This window comes from Heteronotia binoei, chromosome 1 (genome assembly GCF_032191835.1).
Source record: "Heteronotia binoei isolate CCM8104 ecotype False Entrance Well chromosome 1, APGP_CSIRO_Hbin_v1, whole genome shotgun sequence".
Taxonomy (NCBI): Eukaryota; Metazoa; Chordata; class Lepidosauria; order Squamata; family Gekkonidae; genus Heteronotia; species Heteronotia binoei.
Window position 1 is genome coordinate 58,542,090 of NC_083223.1, and position 14,374 is coordinate 58,556,463.

The 14,374-nt window shown below is 40.4% G+C and overlaps 1 protein-coding gene across 1 annotated transcript in view; it reads right to left on the reverse strand.

The window, feature by feature from the left end:
- The window catches only part of CSMD1 (CUB and Sushi multiple domains 1), a 1,753,937-nt gene that overhangs the window by 276,521 nt on the left and 1,463,042 nt on the right, over positions 1–14,374 (reverse strand). Inside the window, exon 26 of the mRNA XM_060234944.1 lies at positions 11,380–11,582. Within this exon, the coding sequence (XP_060090927.1) occupies positions 11,380–11,582 (203 nt within the window). The remainder of the gene's footprint in view (positions 1–11,379; positions 11,583–14,374) is intronic.

Here is a 14,374-nt window from a genome sequence, read left to right on the forward strand (position 1 = left end):
TGATTTTAACATTCATACAGTAGCACTTCTGCCTATTTTGCATTAAAATGTACAATAGCTAAATGCTTGGAGCAAAGGTTTAGAGAGAATTTTATTGTTTTGATGCCAAGAATAAAGTGTGGGAGGATGACTTGTTTTCTTGTAATGCTATCCACATATTACGCAGAAACACAAAACACTGGCCAAAGATGGCAGTACTGATTCCATAGAGAGAATCATAAATGCTTATACAGAAATAATGAAAGATGTGAAATTGTAGATCAGCTTTCAACAGTCCTGAGCTAGTAGAGGTGATCTCAAAGGCAGTGAAGGTTTTCTCTGCTTTTAGTTCTGGGGAAATTAACTGCTATATTTGACCTGGGATCATAACTGAAGAAGCATGTTAATTCAGCAGAAAGGGGGGGAAAACACACCTTTCTTCCAACTTCACTTAATCTGGAGCATGGATCCCTACCTTTAGCTGGCCGCGTGGATCCATGATAAAGTAACCTCAAGGACAGACTATTGTAATGCACTGTATGTGGATCTTCTCACAAAGACAATTCAGAAATTCCAGCAGGTATAGAATATCACATCTCATTTATTATCAGGAGCTAAGCAGGCTGTTACACCTATTCTGCAGCCAAGGACCCATATATTTTCAGGATGTTTCTCTCAATGTACTCTATTGAGACAGCTTTGTTCTTCTGAGCAAAGCCAGCTAAAGGTACCACCCTGCAAAGGACTAAGAACGACATCTGCCTGATCCACTGGGGAGAAAAGCAGCTTGGAAAGTAAATTTTGAGCGTAAAATAACTGGATGTTTTTAACTATTCCTGCCATCTTTTCATACTGAAGGCACCCGCTATTGTTTTCCTTTAAAATACTGACAAACCAACACCAGATTTGCAAGCAATATGTAGTCTGGCCCACAGAGATGGCTAGGTTGTGTCTTAAGAGAAATTCTAATGCAACGAAAACTACCATATAGGCATTGCTATGTGTTCATTCAAAACATATTTCCCTTTATAGAGAGGGATAATTTTGAAAATATCTCACAGACAGTGGTCTGGCAAGAGCAAATATCATTGTATGCCACAGTCAGGATCCACATTCTTATTTCCTGTCAGGAAGTCAGCAGGAATCCAACCAGGCAGACGCAGTGACAGATGCCACCGCTGAAACAGTCTTTTTGCCAGACTATGTCCTGTGGCTCTTGAAACTGACAAATGTGCTCTATGTGCAGCCAGTGATGCTTAAGATCATCTTTGAGGAGTAAGGAGAGTCAGCAACATAATAATCGACAGCAGTGGCTTTAACTCCCTAGTTGCTCTTCCAATCAAATGAATTAGTTAATTTGCTTTGTTTACTGCTTTCACTCAACCTCCATGTCCCCTAATGAATGCCTTTGCAAAGAACATGGCACACTTTCTGACCAATTTGTTAGCTGAAGCCCCAATTGAAGCCATCCACCCAATTCCCATGCAAGCTGTGTAATTCTGTCACTGGTTCAAATACAATCTTTTGTCAGACTTACATTACAGTCTCTGGCAATAATTTTACTACTCAAATATCGAAGAAGATATCTGAGGCAATTATAAACAGGTGTATGATTCTTCTTCTGAGATATCCTTAGCATTTTGGCATGAAGATCCTATACAAGTCGCTAAAAATTGAACTGCCATGAAATGAATCCTAGCAAGTTAATGGACTTAAGTTTTTACTGCTGTGTAATTATATGTGTTTAGAAGACAAAGTATTTCCAGAAATATATAGTGTTGGCTAGTGTGCTACTGCTGTTCTTATCTACAAGCAGTTAAAAGAAAAATAATGTTTCATCACTACATTTGGGATTACTGAACTACTCTAATCACTTCTGGTTTACAGGGAACTTGAGGAGGGCAAACAGAATGGGAGATCTCTGTGCCACAAGTGGAGCTCAAGACAACTAAACATGCCAAAGCTAAGATTTTCTCAATGCTGGGATCATATCTTTAAAGTTTTTAAAAGTTTTTTTTTAATTATAAGATGCTTATTAAAGATTGAAGTATAATACTTAGTATACATCATATTACATATACATCACTTAGTATAGCATGAATAAAGACAATTACAAAATGATCATTAAGTCTGTGTCAAATCAAGGATTATCACTACAGGGTATCTGTTAATTTTGAGCTTATCATTCATATAATTAAAAAGAAAAGTAAAAGTAAATGGAGTTCAAGTTAGTTTTAACGTTCCGATAACTACCTAATGGTAAATATATAAGTTATGTGAACCAATTAAAGGTGAACATATGATGCTTCCTTATACGGAATCAGATGCTTGGTCCTTAAAAGTCAGTATTGTCTACTCAGACTGGCGGTGGCTCTCCAGGGTCTCAAGCTGAGGTTTTCACATCTATTTGGTTATAGGTGCTTTCTGTAAACTTCTTTCTGAATCAACAGAAGCATCTAGCCATAATGACCATTTGGCCATAATGCTAGTAGAGGTAACCTACTAAAGGTAATCTTGCTGGGCAACCCAGACTGAGATCTTGTCTAGCAAAAAACAATCTCATATCTTTTGGTACCAATGATGCATTGAAGGGAGATTTCCAATTTGAAGCAAGAACATGCTTCACTGCTACCAAAAGGGTGGAAATGAGGTCTCCAGTATTTAGAGAAATCCTAGTTCTTGGCCATAAATCTAAAAGGATTAAAGTTGGATCTTTAGGGATATAATGTCTTGTTATCAAGTAAATTTGTGATATGTCACTCCAAAATCGACTAACCTTGCTACACAACCACCAACTATGGTAAAAAGAGCCTTTTGCCCCACATAATTTCCAGCATGATGACAACATAAGTGGATTAATAATGGGGCGAGATGCCATTGAAGCAAAATTTTTATCGCCTGTTGTTGAATAGGTAAGGAATGTGAGGTATAGCTTGTCGAGGACCATATCTTATCCCATTGATGAGTAGTAGGATTAGTACCCAGATCTTTTTGCCATGCTACCTGATACGATGTTAAAGGAGGTTCTGTGTCAAGCAGTAAAGTTTTATAAAGTGCCAAAATTAAACCTTTTAAACAAAGTGATTTAGAGTTCATGCCATGTTACAAACTCATAAAAAGTCTATTCAAACGGTTCCATAAATTAGAAGAGTAAAACAAATGGGAAATTAGAAGATATTCAAACCAAGGTAGACTGGATTTGCATAAATGTTCCAAAGTTACTTTCTCTCTGAGATATCTGTTAGACGAGATATCTATAAAACAAGTCAGATTAGTGGAGCACCAGAGAGAGAGAGAATGCCTGAGGTGACAATCCCTGTTGCAACCATGTCTGACCAAGAAAGCTAGCCAAAGGAGATGTTGCAGGAGTTATTTTGTCTCTAGATCTGTCCCATGTTCAAAAGGTTGCTTCCAGAAAGGGGTGTATAATATTATTTGAGAATCTGCAATTGAGGTATCTTTTATAATAAAAGCCTAAAAGTCCTCTGGCGAAGCCAAATCCAAGCCCCTCATTGGCTAAGCCTGCACTCCATGAGCCACTGGCCCATCACGTGTCCATCAACCCCTCTGGCGTCACATTGGCTCACTATCCTGTCCACCGTCCTATGTCCTCCCCCACCCACCACCAGCCCTGTCAGGCAGGAACACCATCAGATGGCCACTGACCTCTGACACAGACAGTTCTCTGCTGCGAGCTTACTGATTACAACTGCCTCTCCTCAGGGCCCTGTCTTTTCCTTCTTATTATTTTTCTTTCTCTCACTCCTTTCTCCCTCTTTTTTCTACCTTCCCCTTCTGTTTTTTCTCTCTTTCTTTCTCTGTTTCTCTATCTTTCAGTCTTTTTATTTCATTTTGTCTGTCTGCCTTCTTCCTTTAATCCACACAAATAGTAGCAGTTAACATCTCTTCAACTGAGAAGGAATGTTCGTTCACAGCAAGGAGGGGCCACTTCAGAGGGAGCAAAAGGGAGGCTTGCAATGGCTTTCCTCACAGTGTCAGTCATTGCCTCCCAGGGAACCACTGTTGCCAACTTCCAGGTGCTTGGCTCCCCTCCCTCTATGAAGAAAGACTATTCTTTTTCCATGTTGCCAAGTCCAGGTCATCTGCCCTTGAGATATGTGCATGTGTGTGGAGGGGGGATTAATGCCTTCCTGCCAAGGCACTCCAGAAACCATTGCCTTTTGCCTTCCACTGGCTGACTCCCCTGCCCCTGCCTACTCAAGCCCAAGAATGTTGAACAAACTGCCCAAAGCAGTCTTACCTCAGAGAGAGACACATCTCCCACTCTTCTCTGTGTCCTCTTTGTCAACTGGCCTCAGAAAGGACTGCTGCTGTACTGCAGCCTCACAAAAGATGTCATGGCTGCCACCAGCAACAAACCTCTTCCACCCTATCAACGGCCTACACAGACAGCCAATACAGGCAGCCTCCAAAGGCGCCAAAATAAGCCAGGGAGCTTATTTCCTTTCTTTGCTGACTCTTTCCTCACTCCCTGTCTCCCTCATCCCCTCAGCCTCATCCCAGGATTGTTGGCTGAGAAGGAGATAGGGTTGCCAACTCCAGATTGGGACATTCCTGGAGATTTGAAGGCTGGAGCCTGGAGAGGACTGGGTGTGAGGAAGGGTGGGGCCTCAGACAAGGCCACCCTCCAAACCAGTCATTCCCTCCTGAGGAGCCATTGTTGCCAGTCTCCAGGTGAGGGCTGGAGATCACTAAGAATGGCAGATATCAGCTCCCCTTGAGGTGGGGGGGGAGTGAATGCCTTCGCTTGGGTGGATGGGAAGACAGCAAAATGGGAGGGAAGCACTTGCCCAGAGGCCTTTAGTGATACCTTTCCAGGTTGGTGAGATATTCTTGGAGAATTTGTGGTGGACTTTGAGGAGAGCATACAAGTTAGAGCTTCAGAGTGGAGTCTGCCAGACCCAGGTTCTTGCTGTGGAAGCTGACTGGGTGATTTTGGACCAGTCACAGAATTCCAGACTAACCTGCCTCACAGGGTTGTTGTTCAGATCAGAGGGGTGGGGAGAGGAGAATGATGTAAGCTGCCTTGGTTCCCCGTCCTGCCCCATCCCCGCTGTGGAGAAAAACTGTCTTTTTCCTATATAAAAGCTGCAGGGAGGGGGAAGGTGATGGAAAGCTGGAGTCAGAGGGGCAGATAAAGGGAAAGTGATAGGGTTGCCAACTCCAGGTTAGGATTTAAGGGATGGGGCCTGGAGAGGGTGAGGTTTGAGGAGGGATGGGACCTCAGGCAGGTACAATGCTATTTCTTCCTGGGGAACCATTGTTCCCAATCTCCAGGTGAGGGCTTAGATAAACCCAGGTGAGGGTTAGATAAAATATGGAGCAGAGGTCCATCAGTGGCTATTAGCCACAGTGTGTATGTGTGTGTGTGTGTGTATGTATGTGTATATATATATATATATATATATATATATATATATATATATTTGGCCGCTGTGTGACACAGAATGTTGGACTGGATGGGCCATTGGCCTGATCTAACATGGCTTCTCTTATGTTCTTATGGCTGGAGACCACTCAGAATTACAACTGCTCTCCTGATGGCAATGGAAGGAGAGGCATTTCCTCTTGGAGAACCACTGTTGCCATTCTCCAGGTGACAGCTGGAGAGTGCTCAGTATTACAGCTGCTCTCCAGATGGCAGAGATCCACTCTTCTTCAGGTGTGTGGGGGTGAATGCCTTCGCTTGGGTGGGTGGGAAGACAGCAAGGGTGGGTGGTGCACTTGCCCGGAGCCTCCTTCTAGAGTCTGTTGTATTTTCTTCACAACAGGCCTAACTCCAAGTCCATAACAAATGTTGAAAGGAATGTGAGGGTAGATAGCCTTCTTCAATTATTTTCCAATTTGCTTGAAATGAAGAATTTGTAGTATGTGTGTAGATCAGAACAGGTATTCCAAATGGTGAATTATCTGGTGAGTGTTTCACTAATAGTGTTTCACTAATAAACATTATAGCATAAGTGTAGGTATACTTAATCAGTAACAAGCCCCTTTGCTTTTCTTGGAATTACTTCCAACTAAGCATGCACAGGATTGAATTTGGGATTAGTTAACAAGTTTACCTAAAAAAATTTCTAAAACTAATTTAGGAACTTGAACATGCATATTTTTAACAGCTTTCAGCACCCTCATTTTAATCCCCTCACACCTTAGTAAAGGTTTGTGTTCCTTCATTTCATTTGCATTTTCTGTGTTACTGATGGACTTTTTGCGAAATTGGGAATGTAAAGACTGATGTGTTAGGCTGAAAAGCCAGGGGAGTTAATAATTTGGGGTGTATGAAGAAAAGAGATTGACTCCATTTATTATCGACAACGCTCACATTCCATGCTTTTGCCATGACATTTCTTCTTCTTTCAAATGCATAAAACTTGGGTGAAGGCAAAAAGGAGTGCCTCTAACTTTCACCCTGATGTAGCTTCATAAAATGATGACACCTGGATCCAATTCAGAGTGGAGACACTGAGCAGAAAAAAACAGTGCCTCAGTGATAGGGGAAACAATAGCTGACACTACTAGAACCATGCAAACTGGTAGCAAGATAAAAAAAAATAGTAGGCTTCTTCAATAGACTTCAATGGAGTATGTTCAATAGAACAACACAATACTATCATTGCTGCTTATGTATTTTGAATGCTTATGACAGACAACCTATCACCTTTGCAGTTTCTTCAATATATGGCTTGAATTTTTGAAAAAATAAAAGTTTTCCTTGAGAAAAAAAATAAGTAGGCATATATGAGTTTCTGAAATCTACCAATTGGAAGCAAAACAATTCAGAACAGACTTCTTGGCTAAGATTATTTTACAGACATGCACATTTGAATTGGCAACATGGGGAAGTAGGAAGGAAGGAATTACTTGAAAGCTATAGCAAACTTTACATGGGCAGCATTTTGACCAAAATTTAGATTTTTTTTTAAATAAACAGGATTTCACCTTGGAATTAAGATTAGGTACAGATTTTCAGAATCCAGAAGAAATCCCTGGTTTTATTTCACTTCTCCTTTGTATGGACTGAGCCTGTAATGCTTTATTTTCTCATTTCTTCTTACGGAGTACCCCTTCTACATATACATATATTTCAAACAGCCCTAGACATTATTATATTGTACATCATACTACATATATTGTATTTATATGTATATTGTCTAAATAACATATGAAAACGTATAACTTAACATAGCGAATGTGAATGTATCTATAAAAGCAATACTGTGGGCCAGCAACCAAAACCACTGGAAAAACAGTCCAGCAAATAAGAAATGAAAGCTGTTATCAATCGCTCATCCCTAGTTTATGAGTACCTTTCCTATCCCCATACAGACATGCTCTGCTTCTGCCAATGCATCAAGCTGAAGGTGAGAGGAATGGGGCTCACTTGTCCTATGCAGACTCTATGTGAGGCACTATCATAGAGAGTTCTAAGCATCTCCTTATAATGAAGGTGTCACAAGGCACAATTAGAGAGAGAGAGAAATGAAAATTATGTTTTGCACATTACCACTAATATTTTTTTTTCATTTGCTGATTGTCATAAATGCTATTTTCAACAAATAGGCTATCTGGTTAGAAAAGCAATTTCTTGAGGAGGAGGAGGGAGGAGACACCAAATTGGAAGGCAGTATGCAAAGGCCAGTAAAATCTAAATCTGCAGGTAACCCTGTTGCAAATTAACTAATCAGAGTTCTGATACTCTTAAGATCTGGGGTGTGCTGTGGCTCAAGGATATAGGTTATTCAGTTAACGGCGATTTCACTGTCTACCTACTTCTACCTACAATGTTTTTTTCTATAACTTATGGGAAAGGGTTAGTTGGCAACCCCAGTTTCTAATAACTAGTTTAAACATATTTAACCCTGCAGAGTAAAGGTCAGGGATGCATGCTGAACTCTATTTTCTGTCCTTATATGCATGATTAAATGGTAATTAAGTTTTAATGAAAAGTGTTAGGCTGATTACAATTAACATAATCACACTAGTCAGTTCATGTCCTCATGGTGTTTTACATGCTGTGCTAAGCCGGCAACACAATGGACCCTTGATGGAGTCCAAATATTTTGTGAGCGAAAGACATTTGCATTTCTCCAGTTAATCATCTCTGCCAGCATACTTAATGAAGGGCAAAAACATTCATATATGCAGGGATCTCTAGCATACATACACACATTTAAAAAAAAAAAAATCTGAGGAAGACACAAGTATCACCCCATGGCTCTTCTAAAATTTGAAACTGGATGGTAACAACTAAAACTTCCCAGACAAATACTATCTGGCTCTTGGTTATGCCACTGAATGAGAACTGTCACAAAAGCAGCGCTTTTCACCTGCAAGGTTGTATCTTAAGGAATTGTACAAAGGCTGCCACAACTTGGATTCCACAGCAATGTAAAATAATATCAACTCCTGATAACACATACAGAGAGATACAATGCACATACACATGCACTGCATACACATTGTATTCTCTGTTGATAATCACTGAGTTTCAGTAACAATATACTCAACTACCTGACAGATTAACTATATCAGATGGTGAATCAGAGAAAGAATAAGGTCAATAATGTTTGTTTCCTTCTGACTGTTCTTTGACCAATGTATTTATTCAAGCTCTTAACTTAGGTTAACTCAACTTAACTAAACTCAGCCTTCCATCTTCCGAGGTTGGTAAAATGACTACCCAGCTTGCTGGGGGTAAAGTGTAGATGACTGGGGAAGGCAATGGCAAACCACCCTGTAAAAAGTCTCCTATGAAAACGTCATGATGCAACGTCACCCCAGAGTTGGAAATGACTGGTGCTTGCACAGGGGACTACCTTTACCTTTTTAAACTTAGCTGTTGTGTTATATTAGCCAAGGCTCATTGCAAGATGTTTCTTCAGCTTATTAACTGCAATAAAATAAATTCTAACAAATCAGATCGTTGCTTGGAAATTTTGCTGCTGATATTGTGGAAATGTTTGACATGGGGAAGGCAATGGCAAACCACCCCGTAAGAAGTCTGCCATGAAAACGTTGTGATGCGACGTCACACCAGAGTCGGAAACGACTGGTGTTTGCACAAGGGACTACCTTTACCTTTTTTATATATACTGTAGTAGAGCAGCAGGAACTTTTTAATGGTTTTATCCCATGCTTCCATTGCACTGTTTGAAAGGCTGAAATCACATGGGCATGACTAGCCATACAGGTCTTTGCTATGTGCCTGCTTCCTCCTCTTCTTGACTGGCAAATAGTCAAAAGAGACAGTCATTTGCATGTTTCCATGTATTTCACATGACATGATACAAAACCACAGAAAATCTGGCTGTGTCTAATATGAAATGGCACATTACCAGGTTTAGACAAGGGAATGAATACACTAGTGTTTTTCACTAATAGCCTACAGAGAACCCTTGCGGAGGTTAAGTGCTTGTCTTATGGAACAGGATCTGGAGTGATCTGTACATTGCTAAATTTTATAAGTAATTTATGGCTGCAATCAGATGGGCAGTTTGGTCCAATATATTTGCTGTTTCCTTATGCATTTAATGGGCTCATTCAAACAGACATATCTGGCTATCATTCCCCAGTCATATTCACCCCTTGTACAACGAGTTGGATGCAGAGTAAACAGCCACCAGAAAAGCCTGGTGCTTATAGATGTCTATGTAGAGAGCCAGTTTGGTGTAGTGGTTAAGTGTGCGGACTCTTATCTGGGAGAACCGGGTTTGATTCCCCACTCCTCCACTTGCACCTGCTAGCATGGCCTTGGGTCAGCCATAGCTCTGGCAGAGGTTGTCCTTGAAAGGGCAGCTGCTGTGAGAGCCCTCTCCAGCCCCACCCACCTCACAGGGTGCCTGTTGTGGGGGAGGAAGGTAAAAGAGATTGTGAGCCACTCTGAGACTCTTCGGAGTGGAGGGCAGGATATAAATCCAATATCTTCTTCTTCATCTTCTATGTATTTATCCCACATTTCCTGACATTTGAATCCCCTGTTGCAAAGTCAAGCCATGGAACCTTCCCTTCCATTTCCACTTTGTTTGTTTGTTTATTAAATCAGGTAGCTATGGGAACATAAGTGTATTGGCATTGTCAGTTACCATGGCCAAGTAGTCATTCTGGATTGAGAGACCCCAGGGGGATTATTTTTAAATGGCACAAACCTCCCCCCCCCCAAAAAAAAACAACAACCCTCTCTCCTGTTCCTGTGCCAGAGACGCTGTTGGAGAGTATTCCATGACTGACACAAGGGTAAATGCACAGATGTCAATAGACTACTCTCATGGAAATCTGCACTTTACCCTCCTCATGCATTCCAAGGAAGAGAGGTGAAGAAAAAGAGGCTGAGAAGAACCAGAGTACTTGGCTGAGGGATTGCAGAGCCCTCAAAAAGGAGTCAGAGCTTTTGATATACGCTTATGTGCATGGGTAAAAAACAAAAAAAGCATGCCACAACAATCTGAGCCACGGACCATGAGGCAAGCACAGTGAAGTCGGTTCAAGGTGTGATGTCTGATCAAGACTGCTGCAAATAAAGGCACAGCCAGATTGCAGCAAGCCAACAGTGTGATGACAGCCCAAGATCTAAAATAACTCTCTATATTACTATATGATATTTTTTTCTCAATCTAACAAATTAAAAAAATATATTTCTGAGGTACATAAAACATTATAACTTTATAACACTTAGAGACATGTAAATGTCTATAACATAATGATTCTTTGAAATGGAAATAAAAACACATCCAGAACAGTAATCTGGAATTAGAGAAACATATGCTTCATCTGATCTCCACCTACTGCCTTCCCATTCCAGCTATCTTTCCCCAAAATATTTGCCTGTATATGCACACAGGTGTGTGTGGGGGGGAGACTCTTCTAGGCAAGCAATTTAGAGAAAGGAAATGGTAAATGCAAGGATTAAGTGCTCCCTCGAATCTCTAATTTCAACTGCTCTACCAGATGTGTGTTATTCTGTTTAAAAAGGACATCACATCCATGTATATGTGTAATATTGAGATCAGCCATTAGCAGCAAAAGTGATCCATCACCCCACCCCCAAAACTGAGGTGCACAATACTGATCCTTGAAAAGTCTAAATTAATTTGTATTTTCCATTTCCTATGGCATGAAATTTGGAGGAGAAAAAAAGGGAATATAGTATTAACAGTACACATTTTAATTACCTGCAAATTAAAGTACATACAAAGAAGCACCTTCTTTCAAAAATCTTTGTAGGTTATTGTGCAAAATACTTAAAAACAGAATGTATAGTCAGTAGGCTTTGGTGATAAGACTGGTATCCAAGCTACCAACCAATATCATCTGAGTACTTAGCAGCAAACACATGAAAGGCCAAGCCTTGCTTGTACTAATGAAAAACAGAAATTCACCTACTTGAGAACTGTATAGAAAAACCAGATTTGCTGATGAAGAAGTCACTGTCAAACTGTAAGGTCAGAGAGTTGAAAGTGCTATAAATGTCCTCGGGAAGAGCAGACCCACTCCACTCTTTCAGTAGAATACTGCTTTCAACAGGGCCGTCCCACACCTTTAGGATGTCATGAGCCACCTCAGTGTCAAAGACAATAAAATGCAGACTGCAAATGAAAGAATAACATATGATGCATGTCATTCTGGGTCACCTTCGCTATGCTGCATTTAAACAAAAAACACAGATTAACGAGTAGCAGGTCAAGAAAACCAGGGCCATAATACAACACAGAGTCAAGAATGTTTATAGAATGAAATGAGTAATATAATATATCTAACATAAACTAAGAAATTACGTGTAGCTGCAAGAAAAAGAATAGAAAGGATTGCTGCCATCATTCTCCAGACGCATCCAAAAACAACAGATAACACTTTTTTTTTAAGCATTTATTTCCTGCACCTCAATTAGAGACTGGGGTTTTAGGGGGGCTAACATGATAAAAGATAAAATAGTATAAAGTTCAATTCCAATTCAAAATCATCAAACAAAATAGTAAAGTAGACATAAACCATTAAATGTAGAATGAAATATAATAAAATAATGATGTATGAAATTAGCAATTTAAGCTGCAAGGAAAGTATGGAAAAGGCTAATAAATGCATGGGTGAAGAAAGATCTCCATCCAGTGCTGGAAAGACATCCAACTCTGTGTTGGGCAAGCTTCCAAGATGAAGGAATACCAAAGTTTTGTTACCACTACTGAAAAAGCCCATCTTCAAGCTGTCATCCATCTCACCTTTGAACTTGTGGGCCCTTCAGATATCCCATATTTAAGGCTTTAAAAATAATAAACAAGCACCAGGCCAGGAAGCAAAGGGAGCCCAATGAAAATGTTCTCACACTGGCAAGATGTTATCTTGGTATCCAGAACCAGTTGACAATCTTACCCCACAGTGTTCTTCAACTGATATTTCTGTTCCCAGGCAGTCCCATACACAGCAAATTATGGTACTATAACTTGGATGTGATCAGTATATGGATAAATGTAGCCAAATCCTGCCTTTCCTTTTACACACAATAGAGGAGATCTGCACCTGCATTTAGAGAGGGAGGCCTAACAGTACTGTTAAGCTGCAAACTGCTGCTCTGAGGAACTGCAACCACAACAGGAACAGGCTCACATCTCAGACCTGGCTTGGTTGGGGAGGCTATAGATGAATGGCAGAGCCTCTGATATGCATGCAGAAGATCCCAGACTCTACTCCTGGGATCTCCAGTTAAAAGGATCATGAAGCAGATGACATGAAAGCCCTTCACCTGACACCCTGGAGAGCTGCTGCCAATCAAAATAGACAACTTTGACCTCGGTAGACCAATGGTCTGATTCAGTATAAGGCAATAACATGTGTTCACTGGACAAAATTATTGGGCAACAGTCATATTATCCTGGATGCATCTATCTTACCTGATTCAAAGAAACAGAGCCGCATAGTATCAGAATATGGCACCTTACTTCAAAACTCCAGCTGTACTCTCAAAAAACATGGGGGACACGAGAAATTTCATTGGAACCCCATATCACAGGTTCAGTGGCTCCAACAGCAGCTGTCAATACTACCTTCTGGAAACAATCCACTAAACAGGAGCAGAACCAGTTGCACCCAAAGTGAGTGTTGCACCCAAATCTCCATATTCACCAACCAAGTCAGAAGAAAACTCGGATCAAAGGTATTGGAAGTTGTTGTGAGACTCAGGAGAATAAACAGAGTCAAACTTCCACCATTTCCTTTCTAGTTGTTTCTGCTCTAAAACCAGGCCTATACGAATTGAGATGGGGCTAGATAATCAGTTTCATCCAAAAATATGTTTGCTTGAGTACAGTTTCCCAAATGGAAATAGTCACCACAGGGCAATATTATTCAAATTGTTTTGGTTCAGGGATGGCTTTTTAGGGAAAGGTTTACATTTACTTTGTCCATGTTCTCAGGTTGCACTTAATGAAACTCATCCAAGCAAATCAGGCAAGATGTACTGTTATGAAGTTCTAATAAAGAAGTGCAAACCATTAGTCCAAGTCATGACAGATGTGAAATAATTTACCTGCAAAAAGCTGGGGGGGGATATCACAGAGACTGATTGAAATATCTGAGTCAGCCTCATCTGGTTTAAAAGTTCCCTTGTGACCTGGAACAACTCAACTGGATGTTTTTGAGCAGATGCAATGCTGAAAGATGTGAAAATACTTCACCAGCATCACTGCTTCTAAGTAATAATGAAGATCATCAATAAACCAAGGGACCAAGAGACTTCTAAAAGACACAAGATGTTGAAAATTATTTTATCAACCCCTCAGGGTCATTTTCTGATTCCAGGAATCTAATATGGCATTGATAGGAGTGCTAGCAGGACATTCTCCAAATGCAGGGCAGAAATGACTAGGATCTACAATCATGTGAAACATCTAAATAGGCCTACCCCTAAAAATGTTAGGAGGGAACACCAGATTAAACTTTACCAAGTAATGGCCAGTACATGACAAGGTTGATGTAGAAATCTTCCCCATTTATCCATAAGCTGTTCCAGTACTGAAAACCAAATCAAGTATAATATGATTTGCAATATACATGGAGACTGAGTTCTAGGGCAATTGGTGGCTGTCATAAAATCCTGATTTATGCCATTTAAGCAAGATTCAGTATACATGTAGAAATACCCAAGTACAAAAGACTTGGTCAACTCAACATCAAATCTGCGGTCACGTCAAGGAACCCAGACTGTTAGGCATTGGAATGGATTGTCTGATATTACCCACACAAAGTACATAGATTCAAAGCCAGAAGTCTGATTATCAGATAACCTGGCAAGATCAGTGCAAGCCCAGTACATAGCTACTTCCCCTCCTTAAGTATCAGGCCTTAATACTAGTAATTTCAATTCTTATTTCAAAAGACAGAAATT